The sequence below is a fragment of the Charadrius vociferus genome, unplaced genomic scaffold (assembly GCF_000708025.1).
Source record: "Charadrius vociferus isolate BGI_N301 unplaced genomic scaffold, ASM70802v2 scaffold178, whole genome shotgun sequence".
NCBI classification, from domain to species: Eukaryota; Metazoa; Chordata; class Aves; order Charadriiformes; family Charadriidae; genus Charadrius; species Charadrius vociferus.
Genome location: NW_009649717.1, coordinates 3,616,113 through 3,643,395, shown reverse-complemented (window position 1 = coordinate 3,643,395; position 27,283 = coordinate 3,616,113). Strand labels below are relative to the sequence as shown.

The 27,283-nt window shown below is 47.2% G+C and overlaps 1 protein-coding gene across 1 annotated transcript; it reads left to right on the top strand.

The window, feature by feature from the left end:
- Nucleotides 1-22,427: 22,427 nt before the first annotated feature.
- On the top strand, nt 22,428-24,834 carry LOC104291532 (dentin matrix acidic phosphoprotein 1-like). Its single transcript, XM_009890772.1, has 7 exons — nt 22,428-22,481; nt 22,582-22,629; nt 23,118-23,372; nt 23,531-23,720; nt 23,769-23,812; nt 23,866-24,412; nt 24,458-24,834. Exons 1-7 carry the CDS (start codon nt 22,428-22,430, stop codon nt 24,832-24,834), a joined length of 1,515 nt encoding a protein of 504 aa, XP_009889074.1.
- The last annotated feature ends 2,449 nt before the right edge of the window (nt 24,835-27,283 follow it).

The window sequence follows — 27,283 nt, the reverse complement described above, 5'->3', positions numbered from 1 at the left end:
TGAACTTGCAAACAGTAATACTTTCTCCTCCAGTAAGAAGAGCTGGAAAAATGGATCACGAGTTAATTTATCCTTCAAATAAGTGTGTTAAAAAAGGTGCCATTTAAAGGTTCATGATTATGTGTCTTCTGTTTGGAAACCCAAAGGTTATAACTCAACAGTTCAAGTTTTAGCTGAGATGACTGCTCATGTCCTTCAGCCTTTACTTGTGGAGACTTTTCCTCGAGGGTTATTTCACTCCTGGTGGTTCTGCAGTTGCTGGCATCTTTGCTGAAACTCAAGCAATGCACTCTTGGGGATTAGAGAGACTACTTGTGAGCTCATCCCTGACAGGAAGACTGCACAAGGGCTGCCACTCTAATAGTGTGTCAGTAGTCACTTGAAGTACTGATCAATGACATTCTTTTTGTCTAGAGGGCTTGAAGTAATGGCATTTGGCATGCCTGATAGTCTTGCCTGTCCTTCTCAGCTATGCTGTACCACATGCATGTTGTACACCAGAGCAGCTGTCACCCAAGAATTCCACCAGTATTCACTCTTTCTCATTCCTCATAGCAGGAACTCTGCATCTTTAATCACAAATTACAGAGAATTTCAAGACTACATGAGATGCCAAGTGCAGTCTTTCCTGCTGTCTCTGTATTTTTTTTCTGATTCAGCATTGTCAGCCACTGAAATAGCAAACCTCATGCAGCTTCGAGGTAGTGGGTTCTCTTGCTTTTTGAAATGCCACCCAGAACTGATTAACTTGCAAAGGCTGTGACTGAAGGTGACAAATGCCTCATGTTTAACAAAAGAACTCATGCAGACTGACCTACTTTCAGCTCTAGCATGGGCAGAAAACTCTGCATAGGCTTTTGTCCTTAGAAGTAACTCTAGAGGATGAAGTTGCCCAATCCCCTGCTATCACTAATGAGTGTGGATGTTGTCTGGCATTTAGAAAAGACATCTGGAAGCCAACGGGTCAACTATGGAACTCCGTTTCTCATTGTGTAGAACGGGCATGAATGCTCATTTCATGAGGATGAGACTTGGGTAATAAGCTTTTGCATAACCTTGAGTCAGGTGAAATGTTTTAAGACACTATGATTTTCAAAATTATTAAAATGATAGAGAACTTTCAGAATTGAGCTTTCATTCATGTATCCCATACGTATCATTGAGAAACCATCTAATGTGATTTTTTTTTAAATCACCCCGTTGAAACTTATTTAGACTGCAATAAAATTGGATGTCTTGTCATTACTGTAAAAAGTATCTGCTTGGTGCTATGTTAAGCTTGTTAGCAAGAAACGCTGATGACCACACCCTCACTGATAAATGCTGTAAAGATGTAGCAAGGTGATGATTACAGCACTAATACTCTGAGTGGATGGAGTTTTGTGTAGAAGTATTTGTGTACAAGGGGAAATTCATGAGTGTGGAAATGGAGAATTCTCCATGCAACCTCTGTTCTTTCTGTAACCAAGATGTACACATGATAGTCTTAGATTGCAACTGGTACAGCACATTCTTATGTCTAGGTCTGCTTCAAAAGCACTTGTGAGAGTGTGTGTCTATACATGTTATATATGTGTATAAGCTGGTTCATGTGTATACATAGCTAAAAATAAAAGGCAGAGATATGATCTGAGTAAAAGAAGAGATTGTAATAAGAAAATAAATACTAAAGCATAAAACTGTTCTACTCATTCTGTAACCAATAAATAGCTGCTAATGAGAATTGATCCCTCTGATGTTACCAGTTTTACAGCTGCAAAAGCCATGAGCTATAAGTCCTTGATGGCTGAATGCAAAAAAAACCCCTCAGAACAATAGTATTTCAGGACATGTTAAAAACCAGTTTTTTAAATAAACCATTCACATGAACTTAATGTAATTGTCTGATCTGTTATGCTTCCCTTCTACTATTTTATTTTTATTTTCTACTTGTTGAGATCTGTTTTTCGGGTGGTTTGGTTTTGGTTTTTTTTCCAGAGCCCTCTGTAGTTTAACTCCAGTTCAAGCCAAAAAGAGCTGCTTTGATTTAATTGGAGAAGGGTCAAAATGAGACCTCTTTAGTAGCCAGAATTATTTTCTGTATTTGGTATCAATTGATGGGTTTTGTCCTCTCCCAGAATCTGTATTTCCTTCATGGATGCACTGTTTGCTACAGGTTTTTACCAGTTCTACCAACACCTTTGTGAAAGGTTCCTCTAAGACCAGCCACAGTTTCCAATACTCCTCTCTGTTATGGGAAAAGAGAAGGGTGAATCTGGATTTTGTGGCCTTGTCTATTGGATTTAGGTTCCTGAACTGATAGTACAGGACATGATTGTGAAAAGTGTTTGGGAAATCAGGTTGCACCGTGGCTTTCAGCTGGATGATTGTACGCATCTGCAAGAAGCATGTATTTTGCTTGACTGTTGTTGGCCATCGCATAATGCTTTATTGTTTTGCAGGATTACAGGGAAAATAATGGACCCAGCAGTAAGATAAAGGTCATCTTCCTCAACACAATAACTATACAGTGTTTTCTCTTATAAAGAACATTTCTTTCTGTTCTAGGCATAAATGTCTGAAATTATTTATCCTTAAAACAAACAACGATACTCTATGAAAGCTTCAGCTATTTCACAGTAAGTGGAAAAAAAAATTGCAGAGGGTTAGAGACAAGCCATTCTAAGGTTTTAACTAAAAATAAAGAAGAAACAGTACCACAGCAGTAGAGGTGCTCCTTCTTGATTAGCCACTGATGAACTGGAAATCCTTGAGCCTTGCAAAATCTTGCTGCTTTTCCTGTGATATGTTTTGGTGTCTGATATGGACTGTCTCAGCAGGCGTGTTTTGCTGTAAGCTTCAATGAAGGAAGATGATACTCTGTGGGTCTTGGTAAAACTAGAGGAAACAATCTCCTCGGCTTCCATGGGATGTGGGGTTGGGGGGGGAGGGTACTGGGCTAGTGTAATTCTGCTGAATTAATTGAATCGGAAAGATCATTCAGTGTTCACAGGCTCTGGGCCAGTGGAGCTCAGCCATTGCGTGGGAAGGACATATTTAATCTTTTGTGGGGAGAGGAGCGAGTACAATCATTTCTGCCACATTGGCTGGCCCCAGAAGAGCTGAACTAAGGGATCAGCCGGGGCAGTCACATTGTGGGCCTGGGGGAAAGTAAAGCAGTGTTGTTTCAATATACTGTACATGGTGCATGTAAGCCTGTAAAAAGGAAGAGGGTAGAGGAGTGAAAAGCGAAGCTCTAAATTAAAAATGTAAAAGTAGGATCAGTTGGAGAGTCTTGCATAACTGTTAGGAGTTAGCTATTTTGAAGCTGTTGCCATGGCTGTGCAGTCTGTTTGATAGTGACGGTACAGAGCAAGCTGGTGTAAGTGTGAAAACCTCTACAAGTGGTGCCTGCCTGCAACAGATGCTTTGTAGCTTTTGGTTTTGTAATGATTTGGTTTTAATGAGTTTGATCTTTCTTGTTTTCTTCTCATTTCCATAAAATGCACCTCCTGAACTGGAATACATTCTGAGAGGCTCTCAGATCAGAAATAGTGGAGCAGATGCACCAGTGTAAGAACAGAGGCACTTCCAGTGGTGTATGTGCTAAAGTCAGCAGATCAGGCCTCCAATTTGCCATTCGGCCAATGTCATGTCTTACTAACGAGGATGCTTTGCATATTATGCTTACAGGATTGGAAGAAAAGTCAAAGTAAAATGAAATAAAATGTGTGAATGGTAAGAACTGCTGAAAATTCTGTCATTTCAGATAATGTTTTAACATGGTTTTTTGAAGGTCACAGTTTTACTAGCTTCTACTCTGTTCACCCCAAAAGGTAACAGATATTGTGAAGGTGATTAGACAAGATACAGTGAGAAACGTATGAAATTTTACCATGTTTTATGTGGCCAACTGTGAAGTTTATTGTTAATAAAATTAATAATAATGAAAAAGAGAGACTTAAATCACAGCTGAGCCCTCTCTCTGTAGACCAAGCAGAAAATAAAACTGACAAAACCCCATGCAAAATTCTTTAAATCCCTTCCCCTTTTATCTCTGCTTCTTTGCCTGGAAGCTAATTCATGCCTATTGGAGTTGAAATTGTGCTGGTCTGTCCACCAGTCAGCGTCTGAAAGGAGCAGTGATATTTCAGAACGTCCCGATTATTTTTTCTTTTGTTGTGCATTACTAAAAGATGATTGGTTTTATCTATTCAAAACTTGTACTATCAGATTAGCTTTATTGGGGGACCAAAGATAAGTGTTTTTCTGTGATTTTTAAATATTCCAGGTATGGACAGATTCTTAGCTAATAGAAGAAAGATATTCAGGTGGCTCCCTAGAAATTAGAACAAATACACCAATGCTAGTATGACACTAGCTAAGTATTTAGCTCTTTTTCTCATAAGATTTTTCCAATAATGGCTATTAACATTGCCTTGAAATTGTTAATTCACAAAAAAAGTGCCAGACTGCAAAGAACTATGCAGGAAATTGAAGCTGAAATTTGTAGGGGTTTGAAGGTTACTGCTGGAAAACATGTATGGGATTTCTAAGCTTTGCCTGTTTCTGTGTTTAAACAGTTTTCTTGGGACTTACACAATGGTGGGGGAAGAAATGTTTTGGTTTTGAGGATGCTGAAGGATTATATATTGTTTATTAAAGCTGTTATGTATTTGCAAAATGTTTCATTAAATCAAAATTTCTGGGTTTGTGTTTGATCACAAAATGCTTTGGCTGAGAAAAGATCCCTGGCTGTTTTCTCAGTGTCATCAGATGGCTTGAGCTTGTCTCAGAGCCATCAGTACTAGCAAGGAAGTCTGTAGCCATTCCCACTGTGTCAGGTAGCATAATTTTTGGAAACCCTTTCATTGATGGATTAATAGTTGTCTCACCAGAAAGAGGTGCTGTACTATCGTGGTAAAGTATGGGGGCGGGGGGGAAAGCCAAGTAGTTGCTGTGCTGGAAAACTGCAAGCTAGAAATTAATTGTTGTGACTTAGTAGATGATTTCATTTGGAAACAAAAGAATTATATCCCGTCCCCACCTCTGTTTCACTCGGGAGGAAGGACTTGAGCACTAGTGCGTTTGACAGCTAGATGACCTTTTAATGAAGTATATGGCTGCGTCAATTCTGGCTCAACAATAGAAGGGCATGAATTCATTTAATACCTGTATTACGCCAGAAGTCCTGATATCCTGGCTTGATCTTTGCTTTGGTTTCCATTTGTGCTTCAGTGCTGTGCTTGCAGCTTGTGTGCTGGATACAAAAATGTGGGATGCATCTCAGCAGCTGTGTCAGTGAGGAGGCACTTTTGTATTTCAGTAGACTTTGGACTAAACCCCAATTTAATTAGTCGAGACCAGATATTCTCCGAATTGCCTGATCCATGCATGGCCATTAGACAGCAGTGAACATGACAGCTTCCATCAAACTGTGCTTGAGAAGCACTGATGTATCACTGTGATTGGAGCATCAGTGGGTTCCATTCTGGTTGTCTGCTGTACTATGCAATTATTGATGTACCTCACATGAAATATCTGGTTTCATTTTAGACTTCAGCTCTTTAGTTGCAGCCTACACTGTTATGGTGAAGTCCTACATTATCCAGCAGGAGGGTGGGAAAACTGGATATGCGGGGTTCTCCTTAAGAGTATTTTTGGGCAAAATGAGTGCTTATTGGTGAGTATTATGTGCTGGTCTTCAGTAAGTCTAACCTGCAGTAGGAGGAGTATGACTGTTGGAAGGAAAAAAACTACATGTAGAGGAAAGTGAAAGGGAGAATATGCAGCCAACAATAAAGAAACATTAAACACAGAAGAAGACAAATGAGACAAATGAGGAAGGTGAAAAAATTTTATTTATCCGTATCTCCCTATGACAGCTGCTTAAACAGGCACTTGAAGAAGAGGAAAAGCTTAGAGAAGTTTGCATTACATCTGCATACATATGCCTGTCTTGCATTGTATTCCCTGGCAGAAAAGGTCTGTGGGTATGACTGACTGTGAGGGAGAGGCAGTTTGGATGAAAAGATGTTTGTTTTTATTGGAGCTGTCTGCACATCTGCATGCCTGGTAAAGCCATGGGCCTTCAGATCTCTGCCCACAAGAGAGTGGTGTTGAGCCATCCACTTCCATACCAGGTATGAGGGTCAATTTACAGGATTTTTAAATGTAAAGTACCTTTTAACCTTGGTGCTAGTTCTGATTCACAAATAAAGTTTGACTTTTCCATCAGATTTACTTTACCCTGAAATGAAAAAGGGGTGTAAGCAAATTTGAATTCAAATGGGGTTTTTAGAGTAGATAAAGAAACTGTGCATGTACACTGGCTATTGTATCCATAATATCATACTGAGCTTATGTGTCCCTGCTTTTTCTCTTTTTACTGGAGAGGAAAAACAAGAACCACAAAACAACGGACAGACATGAAAGAGTTTGAGTCTGATTACAGCCAGGGCTGATCATGCCATGCTGATGTGCATGCGCCATGGCTTCCCAGGTTGTTGCAGATCATAGTCTGCCAGATGGTGTTGATAGGGCTCTAAGCATATCTGTGGTTGCCTGCTAGTTATTAATTAACAGCTGATCAGGAAATTAAGAGAAGTGTCTGTAACTTCCTTACCAAATGGTGCACCTGAAACCTTTCATGAGCCTGTGAAATGACCTTCATTTAGGATACCTATATAAACAGTTTAGATTCTCAAAAGACTGCAGCAGCTCCCATTGGAAATGCTGGCATGCACTGCTTGTCCTTTCCTATTGGAAATGATTGCTTGGGTTGGTGTGGACCATAGAGGCATTTCATAGGGAGTTTATTTATCTTGAGAGTTAGCCAGGTAGAAAAACTGGTTGGAGACAGTGGTGAGGAAAGGGGGCAACTGGTGCCCCTGACCAGCTCTGTTCAACCTCAGTTCAGTTGTGCTGCTCCAAAGGAACACCGTGAGGGGTTTCCTGTGTCTTATTCGTGAGGAGGCAGGAGAATATCTAGATATGTTGGTGTATGGCCAGTTGTGGCTCTTTAGGTCTCTTATGGTAGATATTCTAATAGGGAAGTTTGCCTGAGTATTTTTGCATACATTGTTTTCTAAATTAATTTATCTATCTACTGAAAATAAATCACTGATAATTATAGTGTTTATATAATATGTGTGTATATTTATGCATATGTATTACATCCGGTGGACTAAGTAATATTAGTACCTTACTCCTTCCTTCTATTTTACCTCGAAAGAAAGAAAACTTGACTGCTTTCTGAAAGCTCCTTGTACTGAATTTGGACTGAAATTTTTATACTCTGAAAAATTACCTTTCAGCGTGGCTTTTTTGATTCTAAAACCAGCCCTTCTCAAATAGAGATCAGCAATGTCCTGAGTCCTTTCAAGATTAACAAGCATCTCTTAAGACAGAACATAATAAATGTATATGAGCTGATGATGAGTATTTTGAAACTCAGCTATCTTCTAAGAGGTTTTTCAGTGAAAAATCTCAACAAATGTACATATCATTAAAATCATTTAAAAAAAATCACAGAGAGACTGAGTTAAAAGTCCTCTTATGTGTTCTATTTAGCCTGTTACTTGGTCAGTTCTGTATCTAAAACCAGGTTCAAGAGCCACACAGACTATGTGCTTTCACAGTTTATGTTATGCAGTAGTCCAGGAGCCCCCCATCATCAATGTTTTATTCCATATGGCGGGAGTGCTGTCTACTTCCACATTATAATTCCTTTATTTTATTACTTGGTGTTTTCCAATCCTTCAGCAATCTCAGTTTCTCAAAACTATACATTGCGTTTTTTAGATATTGCTGCTCTTTATTTCTTGATTTATCTTTATTAAATGCTGTCCTAAATGTATTTCTGTGTATGATTTTCATGATGCCTGAGAAGACAACAAGCACCAACCAGGACTCTGAACGTGTGGACACGAGTTGCACTTATAATGTGCGGGAACTGACTCCAAAATGGGCTGAGGTTCTGATGAGGCTGTCTGTGTGCTGCTGCTAAATCGGGCTTCTGTCTTTCGAGGCATGATGCAGTCAGTGTATTAGAGACTCTCATCCTGTCTCCTGTGAGCTGCTACACTGGGCTGTGTCATGTTTGACCACATTGCCTACATAAGCTGAAATTAAATGTTTAAAAAAGTGAGAGTATAAACATCTTTCCCAGCCCGGGAACATTTGACTCTCGTTGGGGAGGAGCTATTTTAAAGCTCAGACTGAGGGATGGCTATTTTTGCCCTTCAGCCAGACAGAGTCAGCTAATGGTCTATATTGTTCAAAATGTTTTGTTGACCAAATTCTTAAAAAGTAGAAGAAAATAAGAACAGGAAAACTCCTTAAACCAGCAAGAGGTAGACGTGGCTCTAAACTGAAAAGTTCTTATCTCTACCTGAACCCTTTTATAGTTTGGGACTGCGGAGGTGTGCTTTGTCTTGCCATATTATTCAAGTGTGCATTTGCTTTAATAATGAGACACAGAGATTGAGGTCAGCATGAGTATTTTAAGGGCAATTCTGCTGAAGGCACTCACGTTGCACAAGTTGTTCAATCTCCAAGTGTGGTGGTTATTTCACTTAATCATTTCAGACACGCAGTGCAGTTAGAGGCTTTTGGGGAAGCATAACGCAGAATCAGACAGTTACACAGTGGAGACTGCTGTCTTAATAGTGTCGGATGTTGTTGTGGTTCATCTACCTGGTTGCTGATATTCCACTGAGTATTTGCCTTAGGACTGCCTGTGTAGATGGATTTCAGTCTTGGGGTGGGGGGTCAAACACGTTTCATATTACGGATGGATGCCATTTCATTCAGTATTGAACCTGGCTGCCACGTGAAGAGGCTCTGCAGCTGTTTGGGAACACCATGAAACAAATGTAAGTGGAGAAAAAAGCCATATCCGCTTGTGATGGGGAAGTTGATGTAAAAAGCATGTCAAGACTCACAAAGGAGTTTGTCAAGACTGTTTATTTAATAAGTGCTGTGATCTTTGGTGATGACAAGCAGCAAAGCCTTTGTCCATAAGGAGACATAAAAATTGTGCAACATTGCACTTAATCCGTTCCTTGTTGATTCAGGAACAGCATGGCCTTAGCCCGGAGTATCAACATCTCCTGTCGTGATCTCGGTTCGGCTGCTAATATTCCATATAGCCTGTAAGTGGCTTATTGCAGCTCTAGTGCTGACTCCCTCTTGCTAAGGATTCGGCAGAACCCAGTTGTGGTTTTGTATAGCTAAACACCCCCTACCCTGCTCCTGGGCCCCTCTTACCCTGCCTCCAAGGCAGTGTTTCAGGGAGCTTCCCTTGTTGCTGGGAGCTCCAGGATGGCAGCTCTTGGGTTTTTTTTTCACTTGGCTGAGGGCAGCTAGGCATTGCCCTGGAGCGGGTAGCGGCTCTCAGGGGTTTGCAGGGCACAGGAGGGTTTCGGTATCCCCTGCAGCATTGTGCCCCCGACTTCTGCCCTGGGTGACTGCTGCTCTCTTCCCTCAGGTTTTTCACTTGCTGCGTGCACCTTCGACTTTGTGCAATTGCCTCTTCCTCAAACAGAAATAAATACTGAGTAATGTGTGTTATTTGTGACAGCATGAAGGTCAAGCTCCTATCAAATCTGCCATCTGCGTGTGTGATGTCTCACTGCCTCTCACAAAACAAAGAAAAAGTGTCTGTGGGTGGGTGTAATGTTTGTTGTTCAGCAAGCAATGGGTTTAAAAATACCACTTATGAATTACCTGACAGGAGCAGTTTTAGAAGGCAGTCCATGCCTGGCACATTTTAGTTCTCTAGTGGGAAAGGTATTTGAAGAGATGTTTATTTCAAAACAAAATTAACTAAACATGAAAGGAGCAGGATGCTGAGAGGAGATAAATATCTTGTGGACTCAGGCAGCATCAGTGTTACAGTGGCTGGTGGTTTTCATTACAGTCCCAATACCTCTTTGGGGTAGCTCAGGTCTCTGGATTCGTATTGGGGAGAGGGGAGGAAAGGGGCACTGAAATGGGGTGAGCTAGGAAGGGAATAAGCAGGCAGCTTGCTTTCCACAGGGTGGCAGGGGACCTTCTGGCAAGAAAGGAGGAGTTAGGAGATCGTATCTTGCCATATGATGTCCATCATCTCTATCTCCCCCAGCACCAGAAACACAGAAGGCATTTACATGGGCTTGTTCCCACTTTAAGCAATGGTTTGGGGGTTAGTGAAGGCTGGTTTAAGATGTGTGTCTGACTGATCCTGAGTCAATTCCTTGAATTTTTACACAAATCCATCTCGCCTCTTTTGTATGGGTTCTAAATTATTTTTTTGAGTGAAGGCTTCATGGAAAACTCCAGATAGTTGTGTTTACTCTGGACATTCAAGATGTGTCTCACACAGTAAAACTTTGATCTAATTTATTTAATTTTCTTGTTATTTACTTTTATTTAAAGAGCTTTGTTTGATCATTTCCTTGCCATTGCAGAAACTTCTTGGTAAATTATACAGTACTGTTATAATTATAAAAGTATTTCCATTGCCTTTTGCCTAAATGCAGTAAGGATAAGGGAGCAGAGCATTCTTTTGATAGGCCTTTTTTTTCATATGTCTGTTTCGGTGTGTTTTATTAAAAGGGCTTTAGACATCTAACTTTTAATCAAAGACTGGTATTCATTTCCGAGTACCCTTCTCTAGTGCTGTAGCAATGACTTCCTGTCTGAACGAGTTACACTAATTTCAGTGCTGAAAATGCAAAAATAGCTGTGGGGAGAGGAATCTAATTATAGATTTACCGTGGGATGAGGTGGTGGGAAGGAGAAGGATGCTGCACCTTCTCGCTGTGTGGGCACGGGTGCCTGTCTCCCTGTGCTCAGAGAGAAGCAGGACCCAAACCGGGAGCACACGGAGTGCCATGCGGAGGCACCACCTTGCAGGGAGCTGTGACTGTCACTTGCCTTCCCCCAGAAATTCACCTCCTGAAGTGCACAGCCAGAAAAAAACCAGCCTGTCAACAGCACCATGCATTGGAAAGCAAGATCTCCACAGCCATCACATCAGGATCTAATAGTTACAGGAAAGGAAAGAAAGAATAATAATTTAGAATATTTCTACATGTAAAATTCTCAATAATGCTATACATTTGCTAATTTCTTTGATACCCCTGAAGCCCAAAACTCCAGGCCCGAGCGTCAGTGAGCTGCGCATAGCCGAGGGGTCTGCAGTGCCCAGCACATCCCCATCTCTTGCCCCCCACACCTGTGCCCCTCCGTGCTGCATCCCACACCTCCATCACCGCAGCGTTTCCCTATGCTGCATCTCTGTGTTGGAGTCATGGCTGTAAGCACCTGGTCAGCTAGAGAAATGCCTGGCTCAGCCAAACCTAGTACAACACATGCTGCAGGTGGGTGAGGGAAAGCTCAGGCAGGGCAAGCCTGGCTGGTATCAGTCCCCAGCCCGTGCCAGCTCAGCAGAAAGCTTATGGCTGCCACCAGCAACAACGATGCTGGGCTGCCGGGCTGCCCTGGTACAGCACCCAGCTGGCATGGGCTGGTTTTGCTAATGGATCTACACTGGGAAATGGGGTTTCTTGAAAAGTTCATGAAAGTGAGTGTTTTTTGATGTTGCTTGTTTGAGTGGACCGTTTGCGTTAATGCTCAGCCAGCTCTCACTTATCTTTATTTTGGGTTTTGGTTTCATTAAAAGGAAAAAAAAAAAGGGAGAAGAATCAAACTGAAACCTCCCTTTATTCCATTTATTTTTCAGTTGTGTGACCAGGTGTTGGAGGGAATGGAAAGATTTAAGCTTACCCACTGGAGCACATTAGTCATATGAAGAGATGACGGCTGTGGGCATGGGCAAGATTTGAACGTGGGCTGGGTAGTGAAGTGCTTAAGCTCACAACGCTAAGAGGAGTACAGGTGAGATGGATCAGTTTTCGCAATTCTGGCCCAATTTCTTCAGCGAGGACTGCCTAGACCCTGCTGAAGGCAGAGGATGACCTAGCGTGTACGCCGGGGTGATGCTTCCAGGGATCCTCCTGCTCCCGCCCCGCGTGGCTGGGCGGACAGAGGAAGTCCTTTCACGGCTCTGCATTCCTGTTTGGGTTGCTTCTGGAGAGGTGCCTGGTGGAAGACAGAAGTGGTGATGCCACTTCCTTATAGAAAGCCACGAATGGTACTGTGCAATTACATCTGGGCAGAGCAGGGCTGCTCCCGCAGCACAGGCACCTCACAGTTAGCATACATGACTTGGGAAGGCAGGCAGAACTTGCAGACAGTTCAAGAGGAACAAATACTAGAAACCCTCATTTTGTCAATGACTTTAGCCCTAAGTTACTAAAAAAAAAAAAAAAAATTGCAGAGGAGTGTAGTGTACCTGCTCCAGCTGTGGGACTGCACAGGTTGGGAACAGGCTTCATGACCCTGCTTCCCCAGCCAGCACCTTGCCTGCATTTTTTTGCATCCGTCTTCCCTGCTTAGTTATGAAACGTATCTCTACATCTTTTTGTTTGTGTTATGCAAAAGTGTGAATTCTGTGCATAAGGATAATTGCTTTCTTACAAGCATTTTTTTTTAAGATTTCTGCTTTGTATTATCTCTTGTGCAATATTCTTCTATGCATTCAGCATGCAGAAAAAAACCCCATTGTGTGACAAGAGGGGTTTCCAGTAGGAATAGTGGGAAGAGGAAATAGCCTGAGTCAAAAGGTTGCGATTAGCACGTGCAGTCACACGTACGTAACCCCTTTGAGGTGTACCATTGAATTCAGCTGGAAGTTTAACAGAGTGTGAATATACTTGTCCAGCAGAATTAGTCTGTTGTGTAAGACTTCAGTCTGTCATTTACATCATGCTCATTTAAGTTGATTGGTACAGATGGTACAAAGAACAACTAGGGGGGAAAAAAAGCTTTATTCATGAATAGATCAAATGAGGAAGAGTGTTAAAGTCGTCATGTTGTTGAGAGTGAACAGCTGATCCAGCCCTATAACCACTATTTGAATCGGGTAAACTGATTCCTGGGGTGAATAAAGAGAAGATCTTCTAAATCTGGGCCTTAAAAGCAGTAAGATTCAATTCCTATTGCAGCCTGTGTGAATGTGGAGCAGAAATGCAGATTCCTGTCTCAGGGTTGGGGGTGGCTGCTGTTACGTGCTGGGGTGATGTTCCTGGGCTGCCCTTTAGTGCGCTGGCAGTGCGCTGTGCACAGCCTCCCTGGGAAATGCACACCTGCGCTTTGGCTGCTGGTGTAGCGCTCGTATGGGTTTGTCACCTACAACCCCACATGTTGTTTTCAGGAAAAGTATTTCCAGTTAATTATTCCAGGTTTTCCTTCATCCATCTGACATTCAAAGCACCATTTCCCTCCTGTCACACCCACCCCCCCATTTATATGCTTTTTTAGGAACTAAGGAAAGCAAATAAACATCTCATTGGATTTAATAGTTGTTTCTTACTGAAAGCAGTTTAACAAAAGCCTGTAGGTTGCTATAGAAGAAGAATAACTTCTATGTGACTTTTATTATATAGATTCTTATACAATATGCAATATCATGAAAGACGTGGCTATAGGACTCATGTAATAATAGTGAATGAAGAGTTAGATCATCAACTAAGTGAAGAGGATTTGCCAAAACATCTGTGAAATGCCTTTAGGGTTTGCTAAGCATTTTAGCACTGGAAATGAGGCTGTTCATGATGAATCCAATAGGAGAAGCACTGTGCCTTTCTGGCTAGCAAGGGTGGAAGGAAAGCGACAGGGCTCTTCAGCTATTGCAAAGCTGTGGGCTTCACGCCTGCCTGGAGTGTTTGTGAGTAAGCAAGAACACATCTGGATTCCTTCTTTTTCCTCCATCCCTCAAAGGCAACTTTGAAATTTTATTCTCCTGCCTTTTCTGCCCTGAGCATCTTTTCCTGGAAGGTTGGATTCCCTTCTCTGCCATGGGACAAGCAGTTCGGCTGTGCGCGGTGTGGATGCTTGGGCTGAATGAGCTCGGCTCAAAGGGAAGTTCACCTAGTGCATGATGCAGCCCTACAGTTGGGCTTGGGTTGGGTTTTGAACAATGAGGGTTTAATTACTTTGTAAGCACAGGAGGAAACTAGCATATAAAGAAATAGGTCTTCTTGACTGTTGGAAAGTGCTTCTGCTGTCCCAGGGGTTTAATATCTTCTGTCTTGCTTTTATTTTCTATGGCTGAATTGGTTAAGACTTCTCTGGTTTGTTTTTTTTTTAGGTTTTTGGGGTTTTGGTAGTGTTTCTTTTGTTGTTGTTGGGTGGGGGTTTTTTTGTTCTTTTTTGTTCTTCTAAAAAAGTTTTTAATATTTTGAAGATTAAAAAAAAAATGAGTAACACATGTTGTCAGTATTAGGCGAGAACATCTCAGGTCAAGCATTTCAGGATTTAGCTCATTGAAAACTGGACAAACTTGGATATACGATTTATCATCCCAAGCCAGACCAATGGTCTGGCAACCCTCTTTCCAATGGGGCCTGGCGCAGGACACATCTGCAAGGAGTGTGCAGACCTTGTCAAGACAGGTGATGCTTTGACTATGCGGCAGGATTTCCACTCATGGGGCTAGACAGGGGTGAAGATCATCTTCCTCTATTGTTCTCCAATGGAGTTGTGCACTCTGCACACCCAGAAGGCTGGGCTGCCCCAGATCACAGCTGCTCAGCAACTTCATGGGATGATGCTCATAGTGGAGAAAACGCTACAAACTGGCTTCTGTCTTTTGGAGGTATGAGTCAAATCGCTGCTGGTCACTTGCTCAGGGCTGCGTTGACAGTGTCTATCCAATTTTTCCTGGCTCCCAGGGGACTGTGGTAATGCTTCCTGCCCAGCTACTCTGAGCAGCAATAAATTTAGACCCAGTGAGTCATAATGACAGTATAGGAACCAGAGGAGGGCTGACCATCCTCCAGGAGGGGAGGGTCTGGTTCTCCGTCTTCATCCCTTGAGCTGCCAACCATGTTCTGACCTCTCTGCCCGCTCCTGGCAGCCTGTGCCTCCACATCACTCGTTTGCTCTCATGCAGTCCCCACTTCATACAATCATTTCAATCAGTCATTTCCTTCTGATGTTTTTTTTCCCTCCAACAAGAAATCAGAGTACTGTGAAACATTTACAGACATCTGATAGGCATGCGCAGTGCAGCTGGCCGTATATCAAACCCGAAACTTGGAGCAGGTCACCCCAAGCTGCCAGCTGATGCAAGGGCAAAGGTGGCCCCAGCTCACTGCTGTATTTTATTTCCCGAGAGCACTGACATTACACTGCTTTGCCAGTGTCTGGCACAGATCTCTGCAGTTCCAGTTGGAGTGGGGGTGAGCGCAGGGAGATGGCTGGAGAGGGCTTTTCACATGATAACAGAGCTCTGTTATCATTCCATTTCCAGCTTGTGACTGACAAATACTTATTGCTCCCACCTCCCAAGGGACTACCCTCTGAGCAGGGGATGATTGTAGAAGATATTGTACTCTGAATGAAATTTTAGGAGCCATAATTACCCATTGCTGTCGCTATGATTACTGCTGTCAGTGCTGAGCTATTGACAGCCCAGCCGCACATGGTGCCCATGCCAGCAGTGTCAATAGTGGTCCCCAATGCGGGACAGAGCTGGGTGTCTGTCCTTGCCTATTTTTTGACTGAGGGCAGAAAGCTGCAGTAGTGCCTGTGTGCAGGAAGAAATGTTAGATCTGACAGTGACCAGAGAGAAACTAGGCACCTGGTCCACAGCTGATGAAGTCAAGGACACGAATTAGTGAATTCAGCCAAGCTGGCTGATGAATATGGATTTATATGACCTGAGAATCTGGTCAAACACATCTGGCAGAGATGGCACTAGGTACCTGCCCAGACACGACTTCCAGCTGCAACGGGCACAATACAAATACCAATTATTGCTCTGGCAACAAGTAGAAGCACAAACTGCAAAGTAGCGCAGAACAAGTATAACACCTGTGAGTCTTCACCCAAGCAGACTGTCAGGGTGATGTGCTTGTTTTGTGTCTCCCCTGCCCAGAAGAGGCTGGAGCTGTGTGTGTGGAGATGGTGGTGAGGAATAGGAGCTGTGGAGGGACCAGACTTGTCCTGTCCCCAAAAATGTAGGTGCAAGGGGCTGAGCAGCCTCCATTTCTACTTCCCGGCTGCTGCAGGCATTTCACAGAATCACAGAATTTTCACAGAATCACGGAATTTTCAGAGTTGGAAGGGACCTCTAGAGATCATCTAGTCCAACTCCCCTGCTAAAGCAGGATTGCCCAGAGCACATTACTCAGGACTGCATCCAGGCGGGTTTTGAAAATCTCCAGAGAAGGGGACTCCACAACCTCCCTGGGCAGCCTGTGCCAGTGCTCTGTCACCCGAACTGTAAAGAAGTTTTTCCGTGTGTTGGAACGGAACTTCCTATGTTCCAACTTGCACCCATTGCCCCTCGTCCTGTCACTGGGAACCACCGAGAAGAGTGTGGCTCCATCCTCCTTCAACCCACCCTTTAGATATTTGTAAGTAGTAATAAGGTCTCCCCTCAGCCTTCTCTTCTCCAGGCTAAAGAGTCCCAGCTCTCTCAGCTTTCCTCATAAGGGAGATGCTCCAATCCCTCAATCATCTTGGTTGCCCTAAGGGAACCAATTTGGGAAGGGGCTTCTGCATGCGATGGTTGAGTGTGCCTGAAAACCAGGAGCTGGCAATAGAAGCATACCCAATTACTCCCTTTCGGCTCCTGTAAAAGAAATGGAGCTGGCACCTGTTAGGCAAGCACATCTTGCATCTGGAAAAAGTAATCATATCATTACTCCCACAGTTGTTTTTTAATTTTGGGAGTTAAAAGCTTCTCTCTGCATGGCTGCAGGGCTGGGTCCTTACTGTCCATCCCGTCTGCCTGCAGCCTCCAGGAGAGATGGGTGTGGCCACACAGGTCTGGGTTTTGACAAGTGCCTCTGCGTGCCATTTTCTTCTGAGGGAAAAGCATTTGCAAAGAGCCTGTAGCCTGTTGCTCAGAGGAGGGCAGTATGAAAATACTGTAAATGTAAGCGAAGGGAGTGTGGGGCTGGCATGGGAGGTGGGGAGAGAGGTTTCGGGAACTTGCTTTGCACATGTGTTGGGAAAGAACACAGTGCATCTTGTTGGTAGGATGAGATCAGCGTGCTGGTTGCCTTCCTTTGGCAGTGTCACGGAGATTTCAAACTGTCTGCGATGCGTTTCAGCCTGACATAGGTACATGAAATAGGGCAAATGATTGGTGCCTTAAAAGCGCTTCTTTTCTCTGGCTGTAAAGGAAATTCGATGGTAGGCCCACCTAATATAGGACAAGGGGCTTCAAACTGGAAGAGAGTAGATTTAGATTAGATATCAGGAAAAAACTTCACTCTGAGGGTGGTGAGGCACTGGAACAGGTTGCCGAGGGAAGCTGTGGATGCCCCATCCCTGGAAGTGTTCAAGGCCAGGTTGGATGGGGCTTGGAGCAACCTGGTCTGGTGGGAGGTGTCCCTGCCCATGGCAGGGGGGTTGGAACTAGATGATCTTCAAGGTCCCTTCCAACCTAAACCATTCTATGAATCTAAGGGTGGGTTAATGATCCTACCCCTGCTCTGTCAGGGGGCAAGGGGAGAGGGCTGTTGGTGTCGTGCAGGGGTCTAGCATTAGGGGGGCCCTGTGTTTGTCTGTAATTCAGGGCTCCAGGATGCAGGCTCCTATGATGTGGTTTTTTTCCTACTGAGGAGAAATAGCAAATCTTAAAGGCTTAGCAAACCAAACTTGTGCACACCTCTGCACTGTGAAAAACATGATGGTAACTTCCATCTGCCGTATATCACAGCATTTGTAACTTTGAGGCTTGCTGCTGGGAGGAGTTGAAGTATCAGTAACACCTAAAATGTTGTCGTTAGCTACTGCATTGCGTGTCACATTAATGCTATGAAACACAGGTAATATTTACTCAGACTTCAGAGAAGAGGCACGATGCCTTTGCTCAGATCCTTTGCATGTGCGGAGGAGCCCAAATCAGGCTGCTTCCCCCTCCTGCACCCGCAGCCACCAGCTGCGGTCTGTCCACCTGCAAAGCAGGTTGTGACGTGGGAACCTGACTGGTTTGCAAGGCTGAGCACCCTTTTTTAGAGGAGCAGTGTGGGAATGAATCCTTTGGGCACTGGGTAGTTCCTGGTGCTAACATGGCACGTATTGGGGAAATGAATATTTAGGAGGCAAGGTTTTTCCTTCTTCCTCCCAATTGGAAATGCAGCACTGCATTGTAGCACCTGTCACCAGTAAGTGCTCAGCAAAGGGATTTGGCTTTGGATCTGAACATAAGGCAGGAGCTGGTGTTGAGTGTTTGCGAAAGGGCTGAGGACGTGTGCCTTGAGCCCTGCTGTCATCCTGGTCTCTTCTGCTCCAGTTCGTTCATTGATGATCCTTTTACTTTTGATTCTGCTGTCAAAACCCATAGGTATAATTAGGAGGGAAGTGCACCAGCAACATAAATACTATGAAAATACCGTGAACTGGGGGAAAAAAAAAAAAAAGAGGGAATGGTGGGGTTTTTTTGAAAAATATCTATTTCGTGAGTTTTCAATACTGAGATATCTCAATTGCAGGAGGAGAGCAGCTGTTATGTGCCTCCACCGTCAGCTCGCTCTCTGCAGTGCCAACTTCTATCTTGGTTTTAGCGTCTCTGATCCCTCCTGCTGTCTGTGCTCATATGTTTTCTCTGTTCTCATGAACACCGCACAGCCCAACTTGTCAAACAGAAAAGTGATATTCCTGCATCTTTTTACCAGCCCTGCCAGTTGTCTCATCTCTGACTCAGCCACCTCCTCCCTGGTAGCCTGAGGGTGCCAGCTTTAGCCTGGCCAGGTTTCCCCTATCTACCTTGCCCTGCTGCTTCCCATCCCAGCCATCTCCAGGGACCAAGCATCTTGGGAGGGTGGGACTTGGGGAAATGCTCAGTGGCATTTAAAACACTGGTTAGACAGACATTTCCCCCACCCGCAGTCCATTTCTCACCTCTGGTTGTAACCTGTGTTATAAAAAAGCTGGGTATGCACAGCTTGGTGTTTATCCCCTTCTCGCAGAGCAGTGCTTGGACACGAGGCAGCACCAAGTCTTTGGGGACTGAGTTAAATGCAGGTTTGATGTAAAAAAACCCAAAACAACAAAACATGGTAATTGTTGAAGGTGCCTAAAAAAGGTTGGCAATGTGAACTCATATCTGGCTGGAGACAGAGGTATAATTTTGTTGCAGGTCAAGAGGAAAATACGTCCCACAGTATCTGCGGCAGGGGTGGGGTAGGGAAGATGAGGGAAAACATCTGCTGAAGGTGTGTGAGTGTGTGAGACTGAGCAACTTGATGGTGCCCATCCCAAGTCCAAGGAGCTGTGGGGAGAGCAGCAGGGCTGGCATGGCACCATGGTCTCCCTGCACGGGGGGCAGGAGGAAGGAGAGAAAAGATGCTGGCCGCACTTGACACCCGTGTGGCCCATGCACAGTCCTCACAGGGCAGACGCACATGGTCCCCTGGCTGGTAATCACGGAATCACAGAATTTTCAGAGTTGGAAGGGACCTCTAGAAATCACGTAGTCCAACTCCCCTGCTAAAGCAGGATTGCCCAGAGCACATTACTCAGGACTGCATCCAGGCGGGTCTTGAAAATGTCCAGAGAAGGGGACTCCACAACCTCCCTGGGCAGCCTGTGCCAGTGCTCTGTCACCCTAATAAAAGGCAGCAGATTTTGGAGGATGAAATTAAGCAGTTATCCACAACAGCAGACTGATGTCTGGTCTCACATGATGCTCTGTCAAGCCACGCTGGTGTCACAGCACGGAGAGATGCTTTCTGGATGCTCTTGTTTGCAGATGATACATCCTGGGCAAATTCACATAATGTGCAGTTTACAGAGCCCTGGCTCAATCCTGACCCTGCTCAAGTTTCCTTAAGTCACTTAAATTGCAGCACCAGCGTCTCCTGTGAATCCCTGTAAAAGTGCAGCCATCACCATATCCCCTGGGCTGTGCCCCCCACCTCTAGGAATTTGGGTCCCTGCACCAAGGGGCCATTGCCAGTGACTAGTTTGCCAGGCCTTTACAGCCGGGCAGGCCAGGAGCCATTTGCTGCTGAAGGCGAACTGTGTTTCACTGGCTTCCCCTGCCACGGCAGCTCCCCGGAGCGGGGCTCTGCTGTCTGAAGGCCTCTTTCTTCTACCCAGGGCAGCAGAAACATTTCCTCCCACCCAGGGAGGACGTGCAAATGCACTCCTCGCAGAGCATCAATGCCCTCATTTACACCTCCCCCCAGTGAAACACCCGTAGGCACCCTCCTCCCAACACCCTCACACCTCTCACCCCGTGGCCGTGTGCCCATCGGCCACAGCTTGGCTGTGGGGAGAACCCAGCTTGCAGAGCGGAGACACATTGCCTGCTTCAAGGCAACCTATTTGCACTTGCGGCGTGTTTTTATTAGCAGAGAAGGGATGCTGCGGGCACGGAGGACTTAGCAATGGCCAAAACCAGGCAAGGAAGTCGCCTTCCTTCTGCCCAGGCCAGGGCAGAGGGAAAAGCCAGGTGTAGGGCTGTGGCGTGCTGGTCCTGTCCTAAGCCGCACGGGCAGCGAGCTGCGGTGGCGGTGCGTCAGGGTGTGCGCACCTGGAGGTTTGCAAAGTCCCGCTCGTATTAGCTGTGAGCAAGCAGGGGCTATCTGAGCTGCTGGCTTACTGCCTTGGTTGGGGGGAATAATCCATGCTGCACCAAGAAACCCTGGGCTACATGTGGTGTGTGTATAAGTATTCATATATATAATTACAGGTACGTGCTCATGCATATACATGCCCATTCACATGTGCAGGTGTTGTTGCCTGTGTTTTCCTGAGCAGAGGTTTCCTCCCTGGCCAGGAGCTGGAAGAAGCATTGGGGGTGCTACACTCCCTCCATGCAGGGGGTGGGATCCTCCCTGCACACCTCCATTTAGCGTTTCCTTTCTCCCTTGCACTAGTGCGTGTGTGTCCATGGAAAAAGGCACGTCCTCTCCTTCTGGCATGGCGTTTTGTGCTCCTGCCCCAAGGCGCAGGGGAGGGCTGAGTCCCAGCAGGGGAATGATCCCACGTGGGTTTTGGCACCCTGGCCCATGGCACGGGGCAAATACTGCTCCCAAGTGCACCCGTTAGGAGGATGCCATCCTCAGGATGGGGTCTGGTGCTCAGCGTGGGCAACATCGTAGTTGTTTGTGTGTGTCATGGCGGGAAGTGTGTGAACGGAATAAATTTAGCAGTCAAAACACAGGGCCAGCGCAGTCGGTCATTAACTACCAGCCCATCTCGTCATCCTGCAACCACAAGGAGCTTTTTTAGGGCCAGCATCCCAGCGGAGGCCGGAGGAAGCGTGGGAGGCCAGTTCCCGGTGACACCTCCGCGCACGGCAGCACTGCCCGCCAGTGCCATTGGCTGCCCCCTGCCCGGGGCTGGCGCTGGCTAGCAGTTAAATGCCCGTGTGGCCACGCCAGGACACACAGCCCGGGGCATCCCAACACAGCCAGACAGCTCGCCCCATCCCAAGCACCAGAGGAGACACCGGCTTGCACCACGCCTCAAGGTAAATGTTTTAGTTTCTTTGGGTTGCTTTGGCATTGCCTGGGGTGAAAATGGCAACATTTAGGGACAAGGTTCGTAGATTTCTTTTTAATTTTTGGTAGAAAGCAGGAGACACTTGTAAGCTGGGATGTAGGTGTTGCTTCATAAGGGAAGAAATCAGGAGCGTGGCTCTTTGCTCCAGCGCGTGCCGGGTGCAGAGCGGTTAGCATGCCCCAGCGTCTTTCGGGTGCAGGGTAATGTGCAGTGCGGTTAGCATGCCACATGGGGATGTGGTGCTGGGTTGCTTGAGGGACTTGGAAAATGAGAGCAAAGCTGGAGGAAAGCCCCCTGCTGCTTTACCTGCCTGCGTAGGCAGCAGAGCCGCTGGGATGCCAGACTGACCCAGCGGCCACTGGGGATATAACTCTCTGCAGGGTTATCTTACTGGGGTGCTCCAAGTTGGGGTGGCAGGAGGTTTTATGGGGCTGTGGGGTCCGCACCGGGTGGAAAGCACAGCTTTGCAGCCCATGGTCTCATGGTGCTGCTCATCTGCTGTGCCAGCTCCCATCACGGCCACCGAGATTGGCTGGGTGGCAGGTGACGTTACCATGGGAACAGGGAATTCAGAGGAGCTTTCCCACTCTTTGATGATGCTCAGACAAAAAATCTGCAAGAACATGGCCAGGTATTTCAAATCCCAAACTAAAGGGAGGTTCCTGCACAGGAGATGCCAGGAGGTGGCACGAGGACAAATCCTTGGCTTGTTTGATGGCATGCCAGGCTGACCACCATGTGCTGGGACAGCAAGGTTGTATCAGTTGGAACAGCTTTGTGGGGCCAAGTTACAGCCAGGGGCATGTGCAAATGTGTTGCTCTAGTGTGCAAATACTTTGTTCCCTGTTGCAGCCACAGGGATCACAACCAACATGAGGGCTGCGTTCCTGGTGCTGCTCCTCTGGGCCGTAGCTTGTGCTCACCCGGTAAGTAACCACTGGACAGGTACTCAAACCCCAAACCCCAGTGGTTTTGCCCAGCCAAGGTGTACCGATCACTGATCAGATGTCTCCTGGCTGTGTTTAGGTGCCCGGCCATGAGCCCGCCCGCCCCCGCCGCAGCATCCAGCAGGAGGTAAGCTGAGGGGTGTCCCAGTCCCGCAGGTGGCAGCTGTTCGTGGAGCAAGTCTGGGATGGGGAGCCATCCCTGGGCAGGCATCCTTGGACCTGGCACCTGGGGAAAGAGCTGCTGCTTCTGTGGGTCTTTGAGCTTTGCCCATCTACTGAGTCTTTTCAAGCTGCGTTGGTTTAATCTCATTTCGCCTTGCCTCCCTGTGCATGTTCCCAATTCACCTGATGTGTTCTGCTGTGTTGGTCTTGAAAAGGGAGTTTCTGTGCTCTGAACCATCACAGTTTGGGATTTTCTGGGCTGCCTTTTTGTTGGGGGCTGCTTTTTTTTTTTTTTTTTGCAATAGCAAAAACAACTGAGGGGCTGAGGTGCAAGCAATAAAAAAGGCTTGAGCAGTCGCATGGCTTAGGAGCAATATATCATTCTGCAGCAGTAGCAGTGGACATGCAGTGGTGTTTAGTAAACCAAAGCACCATGTCATGTTTTGCCTCCAGGACACAGGAAGCGAAGATTACATCAGCAACCCGGGCAACCTCCTGGGTGGTGGAGATGGCAGACATCCTCCTGCCAGTGCGGAGAGGGGGGACAATGCCCTTGCCAGGGACCCAGCAGGGGGGAACGCCGTGGGCGAGGAGCTGAGCGAGCATGGTGGCCGAGACAAGGGAGGCAGAGTTGGGGAGGCTCAGCGCCTGAACCAGGTGGACTACAAGGACACGAGTGCCCGGGGTGGGAACAGCCTTGGTTTCCTGGTGAGTGAGTGGAGAGGGGTGTTTTGATCTGCCAGGAAAGCCCGCTTAGCCCCAGATCTGGTGTTGGTCAGGGTAGTGCTTGGCCTGTGCGGTGAGCAGTGCCGATAGCACCTGTGACCTGCAGGCTCTGCATTTGTCTCCATTTGTCACATCCATAGGAGGAAGATGCACACAATGCTGATGATGGTGACAACGGAGAGCACCACATCACTGGCATCAATGGGTTTCCCTCCCATGCCGGCGGGCTCCTGGATGAAGAAGATGACAGTGGGGATGACACCTTTGATGAGAATGGGGAAGAGGAGGGGGGCGAAGGTCCTACTTACGTGGCTGGTGCTGACGGAGCAGGTGAACACAGCCACAACGCTGGCCATGGGGACGCCGGGGCTGGCGGAGGGCATGCCGACAGCAGCAGCAGCAGCAGCAGCGAGAGCATTGGGGCGGACCACCGGACCGGCAGTACAGGAACTACCTCGGCAGCCGGTACGAGCAGACCTACAGGTGGGGAGGGGGCAGCAGCAGCAGCAGCCAGGAGGAGGAGAGCTATGACTTTGAGGACGAAGCCATGCAGGGCGATGATCCGTCTGTCTTCGACAACACAGGCAGCAGCTACAAGAGGCGCCGTGCTGGCCCCCGTGCCCCTGGGAGCAGCCGAGAGAGTGGCCGGGGGGCTGGCTCCCACCGCTGGGAAGAGGACGACAGCAGGTCCCCAGAGGTGGAGGATGCTGACTCAGAAGACAGCCTGTCCACGGAGGACAACAGTCAGTCAGAAGAGCCTGTCACCAGCCAGTCAGAAGAGAACAGCGCCAGCCGCTCTGAGGAGGATGTGGATGGGGAGGACAGCCCCTCCAGGGAGGGAGACAGCAGCGAGTCCAGGGAGGGCCCCACTGACCAGTCAGATGAAAAGCTGGGAGAGTCCCCGGAGGACATCTCCCAGGAGATGGTGAGCACATCTAGCGAGCGCAGCAGCAGCCAGTCCCAGGAAGGGCAGGACGACCAGGAGTCTGCTGAGGACAGGAGTGCTCTGTCTGAACCTGACAGCAAGTCTGGAGAAGACGAGGGTGACCAGAGCAAGTCCGAGGAAGATGATGACGACCAGACCCAGTCCACAGAGGACACTGTGGAGGAGTCAAAGGAGGATGAGAATGACTCCGACCCTGATGGAGACATGCCAAACACATCAGCCGAGAGCCAGAGTGCATCCCCAGAGGATGGTGGCAGCCAAGAGAACAATGCAGGCGAGGACAGCAGATCCACAGAGAGCAACAACAGCGAGTCCCTGGAGGATGATGATGATGATGAGAGCCACTCCCAGGAGGATGCCACCCGTGAGTCCAGCAGCCACGGGGATGACAGCTCGCTGCAGAGCCTGGAGAGTGGGAGCCGCAAACGGCGGCCGGGTGCCTACCGCAACAAGCCTGCTGCCGACTACGATGACAATGACTGCCAGGATGGGTACTGACGCGTGTCTCACAGCTTCATCGGTGCTGGGGGGTATAAGGGGAGGAGGGGTTTAATTTATTTGCTATATATCCTGGCTAACTTCTTCCTGAGAAGATGCTGTGGATAAAATGGAGGCGAGTTAGCCAGGGCTCGACCTCGGCATGCTACCCAGGGCACTAAGTGGGAGGTGATGCCAGACACAGGGAAAACGCCAAACCGCAGCAAGAAAAGGCACTTCCTATACCAAACCAGAGAGCAGTCAAGAGCTGTGGGTGCCAGCAGGGTGATGCTGCCCGCTTGCCACAAAGGCACAGTGGCGGCTCGGCACTCCAGGAGCTGTGCCTGTGCATGCTGGGCAGAAAGGTGTCTGTGTTTACCCCTTGTAGTCTGTGTTTACCCCTTGTATTTACCTACCACTGCCCTAAAAGCATCTGCCCAGACTCCAACGGGAGCCTTCCATTAGCTCCACGTCCTGCACATAAGGAGGAAAAGCTACAGCTGGTGTGCACATGCTGTGCGTGGGCTCAGCGGTGTGTGAAGTACCACTTCAGTATGGGATGTATGTAATATTTTGTAAGAAATGTACAGAAAGCATTATATTGGATCCTTTTTGCACTTGTATTTCAAAGCTGAAATGTACCCTGTTGATCTCTTTAATTGCCATTAAAACCATCAAACTCCACAGGGGTGTGATTTTGAGGTGTTGCTGGTTTTCTTTCCCAGGGGAGTCGGGTGCTGCGATTTGGGGTCTGGCTGGAGCGATTGGGGAGAAAAGGGCAGGCTGCATGGGGAACCACAGCATGCTTGGGTGAGGGGGAAAGCAGAGGCTGAGGGATGTTCCCACCCCCCTCTTTCCAGGCGCCCCAAGGCTCACCCCTGCCTCTAAGTAGGGTGGAAAAGCTGGCTAATGATCTCAACAAGCTGGACCTGGGGCTTTGATATATTATAGCCAACACCTGCTGCAACTTGAGTAGGGGTTGTTCTGTTCTTCCTGAGATGCTGAGAAGGGGATGCTCTAGGGCATGGGGGTCTCTTCTGGACCGCTGGCTCTAGGTGCCCATGATGTGGCCCCTGGCACCAGGTTCCCTGCAGCAGAGACACAGGTGAGCAGGGTAAAAGGGGTTATCATGGGCTGGTAGATGATGGGTAAAGCCTCTTTTACTCAGTGTGCCTTTTATTATTTTTTCTCCTACCAGCAAGCAAGTAAACAGCACATTATTTGCTTAAAATCCCATCCAGGCCCTTCTTAACTTGTTCACGTGTGTATGACAAGCTGTACAGCACGGGTATTGACGCTGACGGAGGAAGTTGTGGGCTGCTGTGTAGCTGCACAGTTTTACGGCATGGAGTTGTGGCTCTGCAGCAGACAGTCTCCAAGGTGGCGGTGTGAGTGGGTGCGTGCCTTTCAGCTGCTTTGGGTCAGCAGTGTCATAGCTGGGCATTGCAATACCGAATTCAAGAACCAGTAAAGAAATGAAATAACTTTTTAGTACTTATGGCAAAACCGCCCTTAATTTGTAGACTCTTTCCATCACTACAAAAGCTGGGAGCTGAACAGCTCCTGGTTTTAGTGGAATTTATGTTTCAATTTACACTCTGTGTAAGCTTTTTCTACTTCTGTATGAGATCAGCTCTGAAAAGTGCAGCTTCTGCCCCACTGGTCCCCACTTCACAGTGAATACCTCTGCTATGGCTTGCCCCTTATTTCTTGGACCCCTTGCATTAGCTGCGTGAGGAGCTGGGGATGCTGGGACGGTGATGGTACCTGTCAGGGTTGTGGGTACCAAAATGCTGGTGCACAGCCCCGTCGCTCGGGTGAGAGACAGCAAGCATGGGTTTGGCTGCAGCCCAGAGGTACAAAAAGGGCTGTCGCTTTGGTTTAAAATTGTAGTAATGATGTGTTTGCTGGCTCCTCAGCGAGGCTGTGAACTCTCTCGTGTCCAGCAAGCGGTGCTGCCGCTCCGGCAGTGACAACATTCGGGTGCCGGCTCTGCTGCCCAGCTGGGTCGCATCCCCAGGGCCATCAGAGGTGGTGTTTGCGTGGGGACAACTGGTGGGGATGGGGACTAAGAGTTTTTTTCCCGGGTCCCTCCAGGGAAGTGAGGGCTCCCCCACAGGTCTGCAGTGAGGCCAGCCCGTGAGCAGGACAGCCAAGACATTGTGAGGGTGGGCTGAAACAGGCTCTGTGAAACTGCTTCGTGCAGTTTGTGCGTGACCCTCTGTCTGTCCTCATCCTTGGGTGAGTGGCACTGGGGCGAGCAGCAGCATGGCACATCTGGGGAAGGGGACAGTGAGCGCACATCTTCCTCTTGTTTCATGCACAAAGAGGAGAAACTGAGCTGACTTGGCTTTTGTTTGAGCAGGAGGGCTATGTGCCTTGCAAACAGAGCAGGCAGCACTCTGTGCTGGAGGGGCAGCCGGCTGCGCTCTCCCTGCACGTGGATCCCCGTCGCGTGCCTTCCCAGGGA

Bases quoted from the DNA above. Each gene is read 5' to 3' on its own strand.
- LOC104291532 (XM_009890772.1), top strand. From the start codon at position 22,428: ATGAGGGCTGCGTTCCTGGTGCTGCTCCTCTGGGCCGTAGCTTGTGCT. The intron at 23,721-23,768 runs GTGAACACAGCC...GGGCTGGCGGAG, and splicing joins GGCTGGTGCTGACGGAGCAG to GGCATGCCGACAGCAGCAGC. The intron at 23,813-23,865 runs GCGGACCACCGG...CGGTACGAGCAG, and splicing joins GCAGCAGCGAGAGCATTGGG to ACCTACAGGTGGGGAGGGGG.